The sequence below is a fragment of the Orcinus orca genome, chromosome 11 (assembly GCF_937001465.1).
Source record: "Orcinus orca chromosome 11, mOrcOrc1.1, whole genome shotgun sequence".
NCBI classification, from domain to species: domain Eukaryota; kingdom Metazoa; phylum Chordata; class Mammalia; order Artiodactyla; family Delphinidae; genus Orcinus; species Orcinus orca.
In genome coordinates this window covers 20,314,426-20,333,484 of record NC_064569.1, presented here as the reverse complement: position 1 = coordinate 20,333,484, position 19,059 = coordinate 20,314,426, and the positions used below count along the sequence as shown (strand labels likewise).

At 36.2% G+C, this 19,059-nt stretch overlaps 1 protein-coding gene across 2 annotated transcripts in view; it reads right to left on the bottom strand.

The window, feature by feature from the left end:
- The window catches only part of IRAG2 (inositol 1,4,5-triphosphate receptor associated 2), a 92,168-nt gene that overhangs the window by 758 nt on the left and 72,351 nt on the right, over positions 1-19,059 (bottom strand). For both annotated transcript variants that reach the window (XM_012533439.3, XM_012533440.3), the window contains 10 exons: positions 17,704-17,758; positions 17,591-17,618; positions 17,183-17,323; positions 12,476-12,610; positions 6,142-6,289; positions 5,190-5,233; positions 3,430-3,492; positions 3,263-3,312; positions 2,865-2,966; positions 647-754 (listed from right to left, as the gene is read on the bottom strand). In XM_012533439.3, the coding sequence (XP_012388893.2) occupies positions 647-754; positions 2,865-2,966; positions 3,263-3,312; positions 3,430-3,492; positions 5,190-5,233; positions 6,142-6,289; positions 12,476-12,610; positions 17,183-17,323; positions 17,591-17,618; positions 17,704-17,758 (874 nt within the window). The remainder of the gene's footprint in view (positions 1-646; positions 755-2,864; positions 2,967-3,262; positions 3,313-3,429; positions 3,493-5,189; positions 5,234-6,141; positions 6,290-12,475; positions 12,611-17,182; positions 17,324-17,590; positions 17,619-17,703; positions 17,759-19,059) is intronic.

Sequence of the window (19,059 nt, the reverse complement as noted above, 5' to 3'; positions counted from 1 at the left end):
AATTATGTGATTTAGGCATTACTTAACTCCTAACAAGTACATTTGAGTATTAAGTTCATTTTTTCAATCAGGTAAGGCAATTTATATTCCTGGGGTAGAAGAAATAATGTTATTCATTGGGTAGAGCAAGATATATGTACTTATAAACATGTCACTTATTTCTCACCATACCCTGGACTTTTGCTGTACTGAAACCCTAAAATTCCTTTTAGAAACACCCACCAAAAAAGATTACAGCATCATATAAGTCTTTGAAAATAGTTAACTATGTGTTTTACATGTGCTAATTCATTTACTCATGACAGCAAAGACATAGGTACTATTATCATCTCTATTTTACAGGTGAAGAAATCAGTGCTCAAAAATGGATGAACTTGCCCAGGTCACACAGAGTCAGAGAGCTAATTCAAGCCTGGGCCATCTGGTTCCAAGGCCAAGTTCTTAACACTGTGAACTCACCTGCCTCTTGTAGTTCATAGGTTCAGGGATACTTGTTAAACACCATATGGAGTTTGTTATTCATCTTAAATTTAACATTTTGAAAGGTCTTTTAGTAAAGTAATTTGATTAAGATTAATTCTGCTAACCCTGCCTTACCTTTCCCCATTCCACCAAAATGGTATCATTTAGCAAGTAGACAACTTACATTGAAAAGACATCCCATTTTGATGGATTGTTTTTCTTTTCAGAAAGACTTGGCTTTCTTGTCCTTTCTACTGTTTCTTCTTCAGGTGGTTCTGAGTCATCTTTAGTTCTGTAAATAAATATTGTTTTTAAATATTAAACTATGGATAATGTGCTATTATCATTTATAAGATACTGCTAAATTTTCCTGTATTACTAAGGAAGCTTGCAGATATTCGTTTTGCTTTAGAAAGATTTGATAAATATAATTCTAAAAGTCAGATCACCAACTTTATATTTTTAACCATTTATAGGAATTCAATTTTCTTTTCTTTCTTTCTTTTTTTTTTTTTTTTTTTTTTTTGCGTTACGCGGGCCTCTCCCACTGCGGAGCACAGGCTCCGGACGCGCAGGCTCAGTGGCCGTGGCTCACGGGCCCAGCCGCTCCGCGGCATGTGGGATCTTCCCGGACTGGGGCACGAACCCGCGTCCCCTGCATCGGCAGGCAGACTCTCAACCACTGCGCCACCAGGGAAGCCCAGGAATTTAATTTTTTAAAGTAACTTTCTGTATTTAGAAAAATAGCAAATGTTTGTTGCAGAAAATTGGGATGCTAGCCAAAGAACAAATAAAAAGGGGAGATTTACAAAGAACATGTGTAAGTTAGTCAATTCTCACCACTCATAATTAACCACAGTTGTTACTGTGATTTTCCTTCTCAGCATGTGCGTGTGTGTGTGTCTGTGTGTGTATTAGTAACTACACTTTAAAAAGCAAATGTGGATGCTATATTTCTCCGTGTATTTTTCATTCAATGTATCATAAAATTTTTCTCATTAACAATTGATTTTACTCTTTTTTCTGTAGGTTTTTTGAGCAGTGCTAAAGTGGAATAACGTCAAAGTGTCATTTCTTCTTTCTCTAAAAAATCTTAATACTTTTAAACATGTTTATGAAGACATGTTTGGTATAAAACTACCTAAAATAAACTATTAGTGGTCAGTGAGCTGGGAAGTAGCAAATGGGTTGACTGTATTTAGATAAAATCATATTATCTAAAGAGGGGTCCTTTACCTGAACAAAACTTGTTTCATGTTCATGTTCCATGTTTCATGTTCACTGATGAGTCCCTAGTTGGATTTGAATATTGAAATCCCAAACTGACAATCCCCTCACAACTGCCAAAGGGAATTGTGTCTCAAAGTTTTTGTTTTTGTTTTTCAGTCAAACACCTATAGGGAATGCATGTGATAGATTTTAGTTTGGTTTTTAAAGGCAACAAAGCCCAAAAGCCAGAATTCTTGTAGGATTTTCAAGGTTTCAGTCTTCGTTTGCGAAAACTTTGCAGTAGAAATCATACCATACTGACAAAAATTTAAAAATAGATTATAATCTTTTCAAGGAAACTCTTGATTTTTTTTTAACCCAGATTAGAAAATATCCATTATGTTAACTCTAAATCTAAAAAGAGTTCAGTACATGCAATTAGACTCCCAGGATTATTTAAGGAAAAAGTAAAGGCTCTGAGGGTAGGAACTATGTCTTTTTCATCTTTATACCTCTTAAGCTTGAGCGTAGTGTGTCTCACATAACAGGCACGCAATGAACGTGTTATAAAATCAACATAAAATCATTTCATTAAGATCTCTACAGACGAGGAAACTGAGACCAAATAATGCTAAGCAGTTTGTCCAATGTCACCCAAGGATTTAGGGGCAGCATTTCCTCTTCTCCCTCGCTCTTGCCCTCTACCTTTCATTATAGGAGTATATTTTATTTGTTTAACTTGCTAGATATAGAGATGGCAATGTAGAGTTTTATGTTTCCCCTAGTCTTCATTTACTTAAAGGGAAGACGTATATATAATGCGCACATATTACATATTACATTAGATGTTGTAAATAATTCATCTAAGTAGATGAAAATTTTATTTCTGTGGCTCTTTGTTGACCTTTCCCCCGATGACAAGAAACCTATACAGGAAAAAAATTCTCTTCACATATCTGGCAAATTCCAGGCTCTTTTCTAACTTAAGACCTCAAACCTTGAAGTACTGAGTGCTATGAGAGTGAATGTATTAGCAAGTAACATTAATATAGTACTTTATAGTTCACAAAAGTCTTAAACAATGAATGATCTTTTTGATGATGCAGCATTGACCTCATCTCCACAGAATAAAACTGATCCCCACTATTTATGCCCGGCACATCAGGTTAATAAACACATCAAGCTTCACCTACTTCAGTTCACATTTTTCTTCTTCAGCATCTGCCCAGGAATAGGTGCTAATAAATCGATGTAATGAGGGACGGTGTTCAGTCTGCTTTGACCCCAAAATACGCCTAAATAAAGATGATTATAGCCACTTGTCAAATCAAATACTTCTGTAGCCATTACCAATTTATTTCCCACTACCTAAATCAATACAAAAATGATACATTCTTATTTTTTCCTTGGCATATTCATATAATGCTTATTTTATAAGAAATAATTCCATGAACATATGCCAGTTTTTATAATTATTCTGCATATACTCCATACAAATCAAATGTTACTATATCACTTATTTCAAACATTTACTTTAGCCCAGTTATAAAACAGTAAGGTTCCCAAAGAGCAACCAGAAAATTACACTTACCAACTGCTTGACCTCCTACTGAATCGGTCATTATTTTCCATCCCAGCCACCTTTAAAGTTCAGATGTTAAGGAAATAATAAAATATGAATTTAGTGTAGTAAATTTATATTTCTGTCATATGGAAATAAATTTGCTTTTGACTAAGAACACTTAGGGATTTGCTTACCATTCCTGCATTTCCAATATTTCTGGGCAAAGAGGCAATGGTCACTCTTCGAAGAGAAGATGGCTACCCAAAGGGGGAAAATGTACACTTAGAAAATTCTCAATGCTTTATCCTTGTATGAAACACTGATGGGTATTCTTGAATGTACACATCCATGTACTTGATCACTGATGAGTTAAACAGGAGACATATTTTCAAGGATTTTGTTATGGCCAAATTGCCTTCCAGAAATATTCTGCCAATTTATATTCTACCTTCTCCAACAATGGATAATTTTTGCCAATCAAGTAAGGAACATAAGGCTTTCTGTTTAGGTTTCCAGTAACACTGAACACTGTTTTTCTATGCCAAATAACCCTGTATGTATCTGCTCTGAGAACCACCTGTTTATGATTTTTGCCTATATTAATTTTGTTAATGATATTTCTTGGCAGAATTTTTTTATTGTTAATGTAGCCAAATCTTTTTATCTCTCTCTCTTCTTTTTTTTTTTTTTTTTTTTTTTATTTTGGTTATCTTTGGTTTGGTTTGGTTTTGTTTTTGGCCGCATCATGTGGCATGCAGGATCTTAGTTCTCTGACCAGGGATCGAACCCGTGCCGCCTGCAATGGAAGCGTGGAATCTTAAACACTGGACCACCAGGGAAGTCCCTCATCTCTTCCCCTCTTTTGCTATCATTTCTTTTATGCTTGGAACGGTTTTCCCCAACTCAAGAGGAGATAAATATGCACCTATTTTAGGGATTTTTTTTCATGGTTTCATTTTTTCCATTTAATACATTTAAGGATGAGTATGACATTATAATGAATGGATGTGTTTATACCTCAGCCTTGAGATTTGTACAGGAGAATGTTATATTTTGTGGCTCTTCACATTTAAATAAGTAGAACTTCAGGAAATAAACTGAAGAAGTTTTATGTGAATACTTTTCTTAAGCCACCATTTCTAATTTATTTTTATAGGTTAGTTGAACATCAAAAATATCAAATTGTGGTCCAAAATCCTGGGTTCTAATCATGATTCTGTCACTGCAGGATCATAACTAATCACTTAACTTCTGTGAAAGTTAATTTCCTCATCTGTGAAAAAGATTTGGATGGAATGATTTTAAAGTCCCTTGCTCAAAAATTCAGTGAAATCTTGATTTTCAAACGGACAGAAACTGCTGGTTGACTTTCAATATCCTGTTTTCCCCTTCTACTTAGTAACAAACCCCACTAATTTTTAGTTAGGCATACAGCCTCCAGAATAAAAACTGTTTTCATCTTATTTCCAACAAAGAATGAAAAGGGAAATGTTATCTGGGACTTCTAGGAAGTGTCTTCAGAGGTAGAGAGAACACCTGTTCTCGCTTCTTCCTTTTTCTTGGAGCAGGACTCAACATAATGACCAGGACCTGGTACCCAGAAATGACAAAGATTTTAGACTATGAGATGGAAGCAAAGTGCTGAGGTCGATGACTCGGCAAGAGAGACGGGGACTGGGATTTTGTGAAGCTGTTGGACTGCTTATTCCCAACTTTGGTTTCACATGAGAGAGAAACTATCGTTATACTGGCTTTCCTCTCGCTGCCAGGCAAACTTAATTGATGTACAAATATTGCAAGAAGTACAAAAGCGTACATATATAAACACACATGTATATATACATAACACATATATATGAATTAAAATCACTGTTGTTTTATGATTTAAAGCCATGTTGCTTCAAGTAGTATTTTAAAACCATCTCAGCTATAACATTTGATAGACATTTGTTACCTTAGAGTTTAGAGAAGCTGAACGTTTTTTAATTTGGCAGTCACCTGAAAGGGAAAACACATTTGTGTATTTTTGGAATTACATGTGCAATTTAATGCAATGGTCTTAATTCTTTACAAAGAAAAGCAATGGTTGGAAAATATTTAAGACCCTAGAGACTACTGAGCAATATAAATATCTGGTTATCATTTATTTGGTGATTCACAACGTTAGTAATCTGAACCAATGGAATACAGTCCTCTATGTCACTGCCAATGTCCACCATGCCTGCCTAGCAGAGGGGGCACTAAATGAATGTCTGCTGAATCAATGAGTCCAAAATTACAGATCAGAAGATCATCACATGTTATTACTTTTCAAGAAGAGGGAACAGAATCATTAAAATGAAAATTCTGCCTATAGACATTCATACTGTCTATTTAAAACAAAACTATAAGGTTCATATAAGCCTTCTGTTAAGATATTCTCCATGGTCTCAGATGTCTCCCTATTTTCCAATCTATTGATTGCTTACCCTGTCACAGTCCTTCCTTGTTCGAGGGATACAAAACCATTGTTGATAAGAGTGGTTCATTTATGCTACTGTGCCTTGCTTTATGTGTGGAGAAAAAGCCAATTCTAACATATCCTAAGTAAGACAACACTGGGGTCAACTCAATGAGTTGGATTAGTTATATTCGCTCATGTCATCATTTTAATGAAATCTTGGTGTCTACCATAAAATCCATCTTGTCTCCTAATTTGTTTTCTAACTGACATCTTACTCTGGGCTATATAAATAACAGGAATGAGTTATTTCTTATATTCTATATATATCATATCCTTCTAATATAATCTTAACATAAGGGTCTTATACTAAAGACATTATATAATAAGAATTAGTAAGAGAGAGAATGAAAAAGAAGAAAGTTAGAAAGACATAACTGATACAATTATCTTAAACTTTCATTACCTTCATCTTCAAGAGGGTTAAAAGTCCTTTCATTTTGCAAAAGAACCTGTTTTAGTTCTTCTAATTCAGCATGTTCTTTGGCATACATTCTCTTCAGATTTTCTACATGCTGAATCATCACTTCGACGGCTTTACTAACCCGGCTTTCCTAGCAGGAAAAAAAAAAAGAACAAATTTAGGGCTTCCCTGCTGGCGCAGTGGTTGAGAGTCCGCCTGCCGATGCAGGGAACCACGGGTTCGTGCCCCGGTCCGGGAAGATCCCACATGCCGCGGAGCGGCTGGGCCCATGAGCCATGGCCGCTGAGCCTGCGCGTCCGGAACCTGTGCTCCGCAACGGGAGAGGCCATGACAGTGAGAGGACCGCGTACCGAAAAAAAAAAAAAAAAAGAGCAAATTTACATTGAAAATACTATTCTTGATACCCAGTTAAAAGACAGTGAATGAGACACATGCACTTATCTTCACTCCATCCTTAAATCCTACAAAAATGACAAGGGATTTTTTTTAAGGCATGAATAGACAAGGGTAAATAGAACGGAAGAGGATATAACAAATTTTTGAACACCTGCCAAGTAGAAGGGCCGGTGGTAAATGACTAAGACCTGAAAAGCTGAACCCTAAAAAAAGCAGTAAGAAAAGCCTAGAAGCCACGTGGGTTATACCACAGAAAGCTGCAAATGCTCAGGAATTAGTGGTGCCTTTGGAATTAAGCTTGGAGATAGAACAGAAGAAATGGTTGAAAATCTGTAAAAAGTGATTAGATCCACAGATCCCCTCCCTTACTCAGGTCAGCTGAGCCCCTCTACCAATTTGGTGAAAGACTACAAAAGCTGGCTATCTAGAGAGAGTTAACCAGAGTGTCTGTGGATTGAGCAGTAACAAATAGTTGATGGTGAGTGGATCATACAGAAAAGAATAGATTTAAGCAAAAGTCTATATATATATTGAATCTAGAGATATGGAGCCTTATTCTTCCAACTATCAAACACTTGTAGCCAAGCTTATACTCTCAAGACTGGCAGTTGGAAGACTTTTCTCTGAGGAATCTAACATTGCAAGATGACAGTCTTAAAACTACCAACGTTAAGAGTATCCCAGTGACACAACCTAGCTTGTGTGAAGCTCAGAGCCAACAAGAAACGTCCCCACCCAACATATACAGAGCTCCCAGTCAGCTGTATAGTGGGTCATCACTAGTCAGAGGAAAGCCTCTAGCCTGAGAAAAGGAAATCAAAACAAAAAGAAAAAAACTAAAATTTCAATGAAACTATCAATATCTTCAGAAAAGTAAGAATAAGTATTGCATCTATGAAATAAGAACAAGATATTAAAAAGCAACATTCTGAGAATTTTAAAAGTCTGGAAATTAAAAATATGATTAAAAAAATATGTAACTTAAGAGTTTCAAGATAAGGTTAAGGAAATTTCTCTGAAACTAGAGCAAAATGACAAAAATGTAGAAAACAGACAAGAAAGGACCAGTTCAGGAGAAAGGAATTCAAGAAGTATAGAAAATGTAGAAAAATTCCATCAAATGTAGAAAAGGAAACAGTTCAAGAAAATCTCTGAACTCAAGAAATAACTTTCCAGCTTAGGACCTAAAACAGTGGTTGAAAATAAACCCATGCCAAGGAAGGACAGTAGGGGTAAGAGGATATCCTAAAAGCTTCTGGAAAGTAAAAAGGGGTTATAAACAAAAGTTCAGGGGTCAGAATGGCATCAAAGTTTGATAGCAACTCCAGAAGCTAAGAAGAAGATGAAAAATTATGAAGGAAATGATTTCTAATCTAGAATCCTTCACCCAGCTACCGTAAAGACATAAAGAATAAAGCCATTTTCAGTTATATAACATTTTAATAAGTTTACCTCCCAGGCATTCTTTCCCTCAGAAAAACGCGTGAGATGTTCCACCAAAATAAAAAAGTAAGCCAGCAAAGAAGGAGGTATGGGATTTAGGAAATGGGATTCAACTCAAGAAAGAAGTGAAAGAAACCTTCATTTAAGAATTCCTAAGACTTTTGTGTTGAGCCTTAAGAACAGTCAGTTGAGACTGACAGGTCAAAAATCTCTGGAAGCAACATCTCAATGAAGAAATGGACAGAATACCTGATGAGTTTGAATGTATTGTGAGATCTAGACTCCCTGGGAGAGGCTGAGAATAAATTAGAGATAAGTAAATAGAAAACTAAGCATAACAATCATGGCAAAGGAAAATGATTAACTCCACGAAGAACATGAACATTGTGCAAAGGAGGAAAAGACATCATAACAGACTACTGTCTCTGCTATGAATAGAATTTACACGGGCATAATAATGTTTACAGATAATATAGATCTAATATTATTCATCCACTTTTTTTAATTAAAACTTTTCATTACGATAATTTCAACAGACACAAAAAGTAGACAATAAGCCCACACATATCTATTAACCAGTTTCAAGAACCACTAACATTTTGCTATATGAGTTTCATCTCAAGTTTTGAATGCTATTTCTTTTTAAGTACAGGTGATGGACATCATGTGGTTTTACTCATAAACATTTCAGTAAGTATCTAAAAAATATATATATATAGGAGTGTATTGTCTTAAATAACCACAATGCCATGATCACGTCTAACAACATTAACAGAAACATCTTATCATCTAATCCATATTCAAATTTCCCCAATTGCCTCAAAAACATCTATTTACAGTTTTGTTTGAATTGGAACCTGAAAAAATACATTCATTGTATTTTTTCTTTTTTTTATATTGATGTGTAATTCACAATATAAAATTTACTATTTTAAAGTGAACAATTCAGTGACATTTAGTACATTCACAATGTTGTGCAACCACCACTTCTATCTAGTTCCAAAACATTTTTATCACCCCAAAGTAAACCCCCATACCCACTAAGCAATTACTCCCCACTCACCCCTCCCCACCAAAACCTAGCCAATACCAATCTTCTACCTTTCTCTAAAGATTTACCCATTCTAGATACTATATATAAATAGAATTATACAATATGTGACCTTTGTGTCTAGCACCTATAGTTTGCATAAATTCTTCCAGATTCATCTACACTGTAGCATGTATTAACACTTCATTCCTTTTAATAGTTAAATAATACATTAATAATATGATAATAATATTGTAATTTCCCCACATCCTTGTCAACACTAGTTATTTTCCTTCTTCCTTCCTTTCTTTTTCTATTATTATAGCTATCCTAGTGGGTGTGAAGAGGTATATCATTATGGTTTTGATTTTCATTTCCCTAATAATTAAGCATCTTTTCATGTGCTTATTGGCCATTTGTATATCTTCTTTAGGGAAATGCCTATTCAAGTCGTATTTGCATTTTTTTAATTGGGTTGTTTCTCTTTCTGTCAAGCTGCAAGCGTTCTTTATATATTCTGGATACTAGGCCCTTATCAGATATATGATCTTCAAATATTTTCTTCCATTCTGTAGATTATCTTTTCACTTTCTTGATAATGTCCTTTGATACACAAAAGTTTTTAATTTTGAGGAAGTCCAATTTATCTATTCTTTTGCCATTGCTTTTGGTGTCGTATACTCCCTCATTTAACAAAAACGTTTTGAGTACTTGCTATGCACGTTTTAGCATTGAGGAGACAAGCAGTGAGCCATACAGACACATATTCCTGCCTTCATGGAGCTTATATTCTAGTGGGAGGAGGTAGACAACAAATAAGACGTCAGTAAAACATAATAGTATGCTAAAATGTGATCAGCATTATGAAAAAAGACAGGGAAAGGGAGGATGAGAAGCTCTGGGGTGGAAGGCATTGAAATTTTACAAGGGAGCTCAGGTGGTCAGCTGGGCTATTCTATGAAGGTGACAGTTGAACAAGACTTGGAGAAGGTGAGGGCTAAGACATGTGGACACCTAGAGGAAAAATAGTCTAGGCGTAGGGAACAGCTAGGACTGGGGGCCTGAGTTGGCAGCATGATGAACAGAAACGAGTCCTGTGTGGCTGGCGTGCAATAACCCAGGAAGACAGTCACAGAAAATAAAGCCCAAGGGGTAAGAAGGCAGGGGAATCATGTAGATCTTTCTAAGCCATCATAAGGACTTTGGCTTTTATTCTGAAAAAAATGAGGAGTCACTTGAGGGCTGTGAACCAATAAGTAACATGAAAAAAAGAAGAGTAGCATGACCTGGCTTAAGTTTTAAAAGGATTATTCTGGCTGTTTTATTGAGAAGCGACTATGGGGGTGGGGTGGGGATTGGATTTAGATGGAGACAAGAAGACCATGTAGGAAGATATTGTAGTAATCTGGGAAAAAAATAGAATGGTGGCTTAGATTAAGGTGGTAGCTCTGGAGAGGGAAATGAGTGGTTGAATTCCAGACATGTTCTGATGGTAAAGTAAATAGGATTGACCATAGGATTAGATGTGGAGTGTGAGAGAAATGTGTTGAGAATTACCCCCAAGGTTTTCCAGCCCCAGCAACTGGAAGGACAGAGTTGCCCTTTACTGAGGTAAGGAGACTACGTGTGGAACAGTTTTTGGAGGGACTGTCAGAAGTTTATTTTTGGATGTGTTAAGCTTAAATTGTTTATCAAACTTCCAAGCTACATCAACAGTAGCAGGTTCTGGTCTGAAACTCATGGCAGAGGTTTGGGATAAGTGTGTGAATTAGGCAGTCATTAGTTGACTACATAGGATAGTATGGGGATTGAGTGACGATGGAAATCAGACGTGCACAGGTGAAGCCCTGGGGCCCATCAAGATTAAGAGGGCTGGGAGAAAGGGTGGGACCCGTAAAGGAGTCTGGAAGGGATTGTTCCATGATGTAGAGAGAAGGATCAGGGGACTGTGGTACCTGGAAACCAAGGAGGAGAGTGTTTCCAGGAGGAGGAAGAGCTCAGCCGTGTTGAATGTAGCAGACAGGTTAAGGAAAATTAGTAGCTTAAGGCTGACTAGAATATGTTTCAGAGAGACTGGGAGGAGAGAAACTGGAAACAGCACAATTCTGTTGAGGAGATTTGCTAAAAATGGGAACAGAGAAACAGGGTGGTGGAGAAAGAGTGAAAGATTGTTTTGTTTGTGTTTGTTTAGTGTTATTTTTCCTGTCTTAAAAACAACGTATTTGTGTGTTGATGGGAATGATTCAGTAGCGTGGGGAAAAACTGGAGATGGAAGAATGCAGGGAGAATTGGGGCCCAAGATTCTGAGTAATTTAGAAGGGATGAGATCTTATATACACGTGGGATGGTTAGCCATGGATAGGATGAGAGACAACTCATCTTTCGTACCAGGAAGGAAGGCAATGTCAAGGGTTTAGGTGCTTGTAGGTTCAGAGCTTTTAGCAGGTCCCTTCTGATTGCCTCAACTTTCTTACTGAGTTAAGAAGCAAAGTCATTATTTGACAGAGAGAGGGGGGAGGACATGATGGTGATTTGAGGAAAAAGGAGAAAGTGTGAAAGATGGGAAGCCCCAAGGACCACTTGAGGTTTGTGATGAATTTCAAAAGAACTCAGTCAGCACAGAGGTGTGAGGTTTTCCAGCTATGCAGGTATAATCAGGTGGAGAAATGGATTTAAAACAAGTTGTAGATTTTTCTAATGATTAAAAGAAAACAAGAGAAGGAAAAGTGTTGAGGGTTCATGCAAGGGAGCTAATGTTGTGTTTGACCATGGAATTTAAGCTTGGTTAGGAAAGAAGAGAGATAACAATAAGGTGAAAGAGAGTGAAAAGGTGTGAGGGGGAACGATTGATAAATAAATTTTCATCTTTGTAGTAGGAAACCAATAAATATCTAAAACTGAATCACTTGGTGACAGTATAAGCATATTATTTGGAGATATGAATATTAATAAAAAACAAACCAAAAGAGTTGAAAGTTGTTGCTCTGGAACATGGGAAATGGGATAAGAAGGCTTTGAGAACTACTTGACTTTTTTTAAAAAAGCTACGCACATATGTAACTTTAATAAAAATAAAACAAAGAATATTACTACCTGGCGAGGGGTTAAAAAGAAACTAGAATATTAGAAGTGTATAACAAATGTTCAGACTAAAACTATCATCACAGTGAAATGTCTCCTTCTTAGGAAAATATATTTTAACAAGTTTGTTTACGTAGAGATTCAAAAATTTAAAGTCTCCCCAGATTTTCCCACAAAGAAAATTTTGAAAATCTACTTCTCTATGAATAAGTGTGCAAAGATGCATAAACAAGGATATTTATTGTAGCATTTTTTAAAACAGGAAAATATCAAGAGCATTCTGAAATGATCAAATATAGTTTTTTCCTAGAAATGTAATCCACTTTTAGTAATTTCATTGTAACTGGAGAAAGGGAGACAAATTACCTGATTAATGGCTCCCAACATCTCAGCCCTACTGGCCACTCGAGCTGTGCACTGACTGAGGAATGTTACACTTTTCTCCAGCTTCTTAATGATTTCCTGGGCTTGGCTGTCATCTTCACAAAGAGGTGTTAAAGACTGCACAGAAAGTAAAGTATTAAAAAGTATCCAACCCAAGTATTCAGCAAGTGATTCTAACACTGACTATATTGTAAATGCAGATGAATCTATTATCTTTGTGGAAGGTGAAAAGCAGCAGCAAAGACCAATAATGAATGATACTGAAATATTAATACCTTTGTTGGTTATGAGGTAGACCTATGCAGGTATTCACAAAGCCTTTTATACTATTTTTGATCCCTTCCTTCTTTACTTCCCAAATTTGCTACTCCTTCATGTGTGTTTATATCTTTCTTCTACAATTAATAGGATGGGATGTAATTAATTGGCAATGGTAAAGAAATTATGCCTATAAATGAATTGAATGCACTATATGAAGAGCATAGTTTGAACTTTTAAGAAAAGTAATAAAAATATACTCGAATTAGATATGACTCTGATACTATATTTGCTCTTCCATTGATGACAAGGGGAGATTGGGCTGGTTAGGCTGTTACGCCTTCATTGCCTTATGAATATTTATCTCAAACCTCTGCCCTTGAACCAAGATGATGGCTTTCCTGATGGAAGGCCATCTGTTTCACTGGAGTGGAGAAAGAATTAAGAGAACAGAATATTTGGAAGCCAACAAGCCATTGCTCATTAGCTGTGTGATCATGAGCAAATTTCTAATACTTGCGCATGTCTAAAATACCATAAATTTTATATAGCATCAGAAAGGAAAAGTGCTGCCAATAAAACCATAAGGCATCATTGACTGTAAATTGCATCTTAATTCTACAAATGTTATAATATCAAGCTTTCTGATTTGCTTTTTCTTCATCTGTCAGATGGAGACAACTGCATCTTCTTTCCAGGAATATTGTGACATGAGAGGTAATAGATGCCAATTGTTTGTCACACAGTAGATGCTCAATGAAATAGCAGCCACTTTTGAAACAGGCAGATATGTATGAGTTGCAACTGGAAAGTTGCTAACCAACTGGAATGACCATTGTCAGACATACAGTTTCTTACTGCAGTTTAAATAACCACCATTAGTTAGAAAGAGAAGAGCATATATTAGTTGTTAGTCAAACAGAATATGGCTTACCAAAACTTAATCATGAAGAAATAGAAAATTTGAGTAGACCAATAATTAGTAAGGAGATTGAAGCAGTTATAAAAAGAAAAATCTCCCAAAGAGGAAAAGTCCAGTTCCAGATGGCTTCACTAGAGAATTCTATCAAACAGCTAAAGAAGAGTTAATACCAATCCTCTTGAAACTCTTGCAAAAAATTGAAGAGGAGGAAACACTTCCAAGTTCATTCTCTGAGGCCAGAATTACCCTGATACCAAAGCCAGACAACAACATTTCAGGAAAGCTATAGACCAATATTCATTATGAATAGTGATGTAAAAATCCTCAACAAGATACTAGCAAATTGAATTCAATAGCACATTAAAAGGATTATACACCATGACCAAGTGAGATTTATTCCTGGAATGCAAGGATGGTTCAACATATGAAAATCAATCAGTGCAATACACCACATTAACAGAATGAAGGATAAATATCCCATGATCATCTAAACTGATAAGAAAAGCATTTGATAAGATTCAACACCTTTCATGATAAAAATATCCAAAAAAACAGAAATACAAGGAAACTACCTCAACATGATAAAGGCCATATATGAACACCCACAGCTAAAATCATACTCAATGGTGAAAGACTGAAAGCTTTTCCTCTAAGGTCAGAAACAAGGCAAGGATGCCTACTCTCACCACTTCTATGCAACTTAGTACTGCAAGTCCTATCCAGAGCAGTTAGGCAAGTAAAAAAATATATTCAAAAAATCCATATTGGAAAGAATGAAGTAAAATTATCTTTGTTCACAGATGACACGATCTTACATAAAGAGACCCCTAAAGATTCCACAAAAAAACTGTTAGAACTAATAAATTCAGCAAAGTTGTAAGATACAAAATCAACACACAAAAATCAATTGCATTTCTATGCACTACCAATGAACCATCTAAGAAGGAAATTAAGAAAATAATTCCACTTACAATAGCATCCAAAAAAATAAAATAGTTGAGAATAAACCTAACCAAGGAGATGAAAGACTTGTACACTGAAAACTACAAAACATTGCTGAAAAAAATGAAAGAAGACACAAAGGGGAAGGCATCCTGTGTGGACTGGAAGACTTAATTTTGTTAAGCTGTCCATACTATGCAAATCAATCTACAGATTCAATGTAATCTCTATCAAAATCCCAAAGGCATTTTTTTCAGAAATTGAAAAATTCATATGGAATCTCAAAGAACCCCAAAGAGCCAAACAATTTTGAAAAAGAAGTACAAAGCTAAAGGTATCCCATGTCTTGGCTTCAAAACACATTACAAAGATACAGTAACCAAAACAGTATGGTTCTGGCATAAAGACAGACCAGTAGAACAGAACAGCATGCCCAGAAATAAACCTATACATATATGGTCAAATGATCTTTGACAAGGGTGCCAAGACTACAAAATGGGGAAAGGATAGTCTCTTTAACAAATGATGTTGGAAAACTGCAAAAGAGTAAAGTTGGGCTCTTATTTTACACCATATACAAAAATCAACTCAAAATGGATTAAAGACCTAAATGTAGGAGCCCAAACTATATAACTCTAGAAGAAAACATAGGGGAAAATCTTCATGACATTGTGTTTGGCAATGATTTCTTGAATATGACACCAAAAGCATAGGTTACAAAAGCAAAAATAGAAAAACAGCACTGCATCAAACTTACAGACTTTTGTGCATCAAAGGACATAATCAACAGAATGAAAAGGCAAATTATGGAATGGGAGAAAATATTTGCAAATCATATATCCTATTTTAAAATTGGCAAAGGACTTAGACATTTTCCAAAGATGATATACAAACGGCCAATAAGCATATGAAAAGATGCTCAACAATACTAATCATCAGAGAAATGCAAATCAAAACCACAGTGAGATACCACATTGCACCTATTAAATGGCTACTATCAGAAAACAGAAAATAGGGACTTCCCTGGTGGCGCAGTGGTTAAGAATCTGCCTGCCAATGCAGGGGACACGGGTTCGAGCCCTGGTCTAGGAAGATCCCACATGCCACGGAGCAACTAAGCCCGTGTGCCACAACTACTGAGCCCACATGCTGCAACTACTGAAGCCTGCATGCCTAGAGCCCATGCTCCGCAACAAAGAAAAGCCACCACAATGAGAAGCTGGTGCACCGCAACAAAGAGTAGTCCCCGCTCACTGCAACTAGAGAAAGCCCGCACGCAGCAACGAATACCGAATGCAGCCAAAAATAAATTAATTAATTTAAAAAAAAAAGAAAACAAAATAACATGTTGGCCAGGATGTAGAGAAATTGGAACCTTGGTGCACTGTTAGTAGGATTTTAAAATGGTAACACACTGTGCAAAACAGTACGGTGGTTCCTCAGAAACTTAAAATAGAACTCTATATGATCCGGCAATCCAACATCTGGCCATATTTCTAAAAGAATTGAAAGCAGGGTCTTGAAGAGATATTTGCACACCCATGTTCATAGCAACAATATTCAATGTTCACAATAGCCAAGAGGTGGAAGTAACTCAAATGTCCATCAATAAATGAATGGATAAACAAAATGTGGTATATACGTACGATGGAATATTTCATTCAGCCTTAAAGGAAGGAAAGCCTGCCACATGCTACAACATGGATGAATTTGAAGACATTATGCTAAGTGAAATAAGCCAGTTACAAAAAGACAAATACTATATGATTCCACTTACATGAGCTATCTAAAGTAGTCAAATTCATAGAAACAGAAAGCAGAATGGTGATTACCAGGGGCTGACAGAAGGGCAAAAGGGGAATAGTTTAATGGCTATAGAGTTTCAGTAAGCAAGATGAAAAAGTTCTGAAGATCTATCTCACAGCAACGTGAATATACTCAACACTACTGATGTACACTTAAAATGGTTAATATGGTAAATTTTACATTATGTGCTTTTTTAACCACAGTAAAAAAACAGAATATGGTTTCTATATTTTTATTTTCTTTTTCCAAAATTAGCCCCCTTAATTTTCCAACCCATCCGTATATTTATGGTGACTGCACAAAATAGAAGAATAATAGTTGTTACACTTCTGTGTACCTTACACAAGGTTTGCCCATTATCTGACAAGACTGAAATATCACCGTTCTCTTTTTTCAGTTAATTAAATGGAAATCGTCTTTTGATTCTCTTCTTTGAAGCTTAACATTGATATTATCTCCTGTTGCTCAGTTTTCTGCATAATTACTCTTCTGCCTGAAATCTATTTGAAGATACAGAGAGATGGCAGAAGATTCACGTAACTAAACGACATTTATTTGTTTTATTACTTATACCGTTCTATTGGTGAGGCTTTTATCTTAGCCTGATCCTGATTTCTTACCTCTTATTAATTCACATTTGAGTCAGGCAGGGCTTAGTACCTAGTGTTGGTTTTAGTCATACAAGTAAACTCTTACGTAATTTTGAAAACCTTATTAATAATACAACCGAACGTGTAGTCCCCAAATGTTATGAGTCTCACCTCTAACAGTTTTAAACAGTTAGTAATTTCTTTCTTCAAATTTTCTTCTGCCAAGTCACGGGATCTTTCTTCAAGCTTCACTCTTTTCTCCAAGGTGAACCAGTCGCATTTAAATCCCAAAGATAACCTGAGAAATTCCGCCTGTTGTCAAAATAATTTGAGGGTGAGGACAGAACATTGGATGTAGTCAAATTTCCAGTTTAATACCAAATTACACTGAGGCATTTCTTTCTCCTCCCAGTGACATAATGCTGGCACGCATAGGCTTTCCCTGCACTTTGTCATGGCCAAGCCAGACAGACACCAAACGTACGATAGCTTGTGCAAAAGCTCGCAGGGACGGCAGGCGAGTGAGTCTGAAACACGTATTTGTTTTACTAAAGGAAAAAACATTTGCTTGAAACTTACCTCCACCTCCTTCTCATTAGCAGAAGTGCTGTAAGATAAGAGAAAGAACTTACTCAAACATAGTTCAACAGAAAAGCAAAAAATGTGAGCGTGCTATATGAGGAGGAGCTTACTTGTCACTTTGTCTAAAGTTAACTGACTTCACAGGAAGAGAGGAAACAGCAGCGCCTATTAAAAGACAATAAGATAAAAAAAAAAAAGACAGTAAGATAGTATTTGTTAAACAGGCTTGACAGCTACAGGCACATTCAATCCAATGTTGTTAGGGCCTCTCTCCACTAAACAAAAGCGTTCATTGAAATATGTCCGAGAAGACTGCCAGCTAATAATGCATTTGCTTAAATATAAGATAACGTTATGCTACGCTTTGGGGATCACGATCATGTTGAAATTATGGGCTCACACTTCAGTGCATGAATAGTCTTTGAAAACCTGAAGATGTCTCAGAGTCAAGGAACAGCCCAACTTGTTCTTTCTGCATTTGAATGTTTATTTGATTTGATTCCATGGTTAAATGCATAGCTTCATCTGGTACCCTGGTTTTCCTGCGGACCAAGGATTTAAAACCAGCAACTTTTATGAGATCTTTTATCAGGCACTTTTCTAAGTGCTTTACACATAATTTCTTCAATCCTCAACAGCCAGACTTCTCTGGTGGGTACCGTTCTTATCTACAGTTTATAGGCTAGGAAACTGAATTGCAGCTTACCTAACTCACACAGGTATTGGGGTAGTAGTAGTAGTAGTAGTAGTACTAGTAGTAGTAGTAGTACTAGTACTAGTACTAGTAGTAGTACTAGAACAATAGTATAATAATAATAATACTGCTAATAATAACAGCAACAATAAACATGATATCAATCATTTACCACAGGTTTACTATATGCCAGTCCCAGAACAAAGCTCTTTATACATATTAATGATACTCTTCATGACTACTTCACAAAGAAGACAATAATAGGAATTAAGAGCATTAAGTATAGAGTTGAAAAGATCTGGTTTAAATCCTAGCTTTTGTGGACAAAGAATGTGGCCTGCCATTCAGTAAACAAATGATGCTGTGGTCATCAAGCCATCAGCCATGTAGCTGCGTAGCTGCGGTGCACCCTGAGGGGATTTAAGATGGAGAAAAGCAGGATACTGTCCCTATATATCAAAGGAATGATTTCAATAGGCCCAGACTCTTGCATCTTCCCATACATAGAAAAGGGCTAAATTCATTAACTTGAGATGTCTGGGGTTTTTTTTATAATTAGCAGTTATCTTTTGATGTTGGACTACCTGGTGGTTTTTTGTTTTGTTTTGCAAAATCTCCTGTATGTCCTGTCTCTTCCCTTACCTCTTTGGAACAGTCCCTCAGAGCTATCTGAGAGGCTATATCCCAGGCTTAAGTCCTCAGTAAATCTGTGGATAAAACATAATTCTCAACTTTTAGGTTGTGCATTTTTTTTCAGTCAACTCTTTGATCC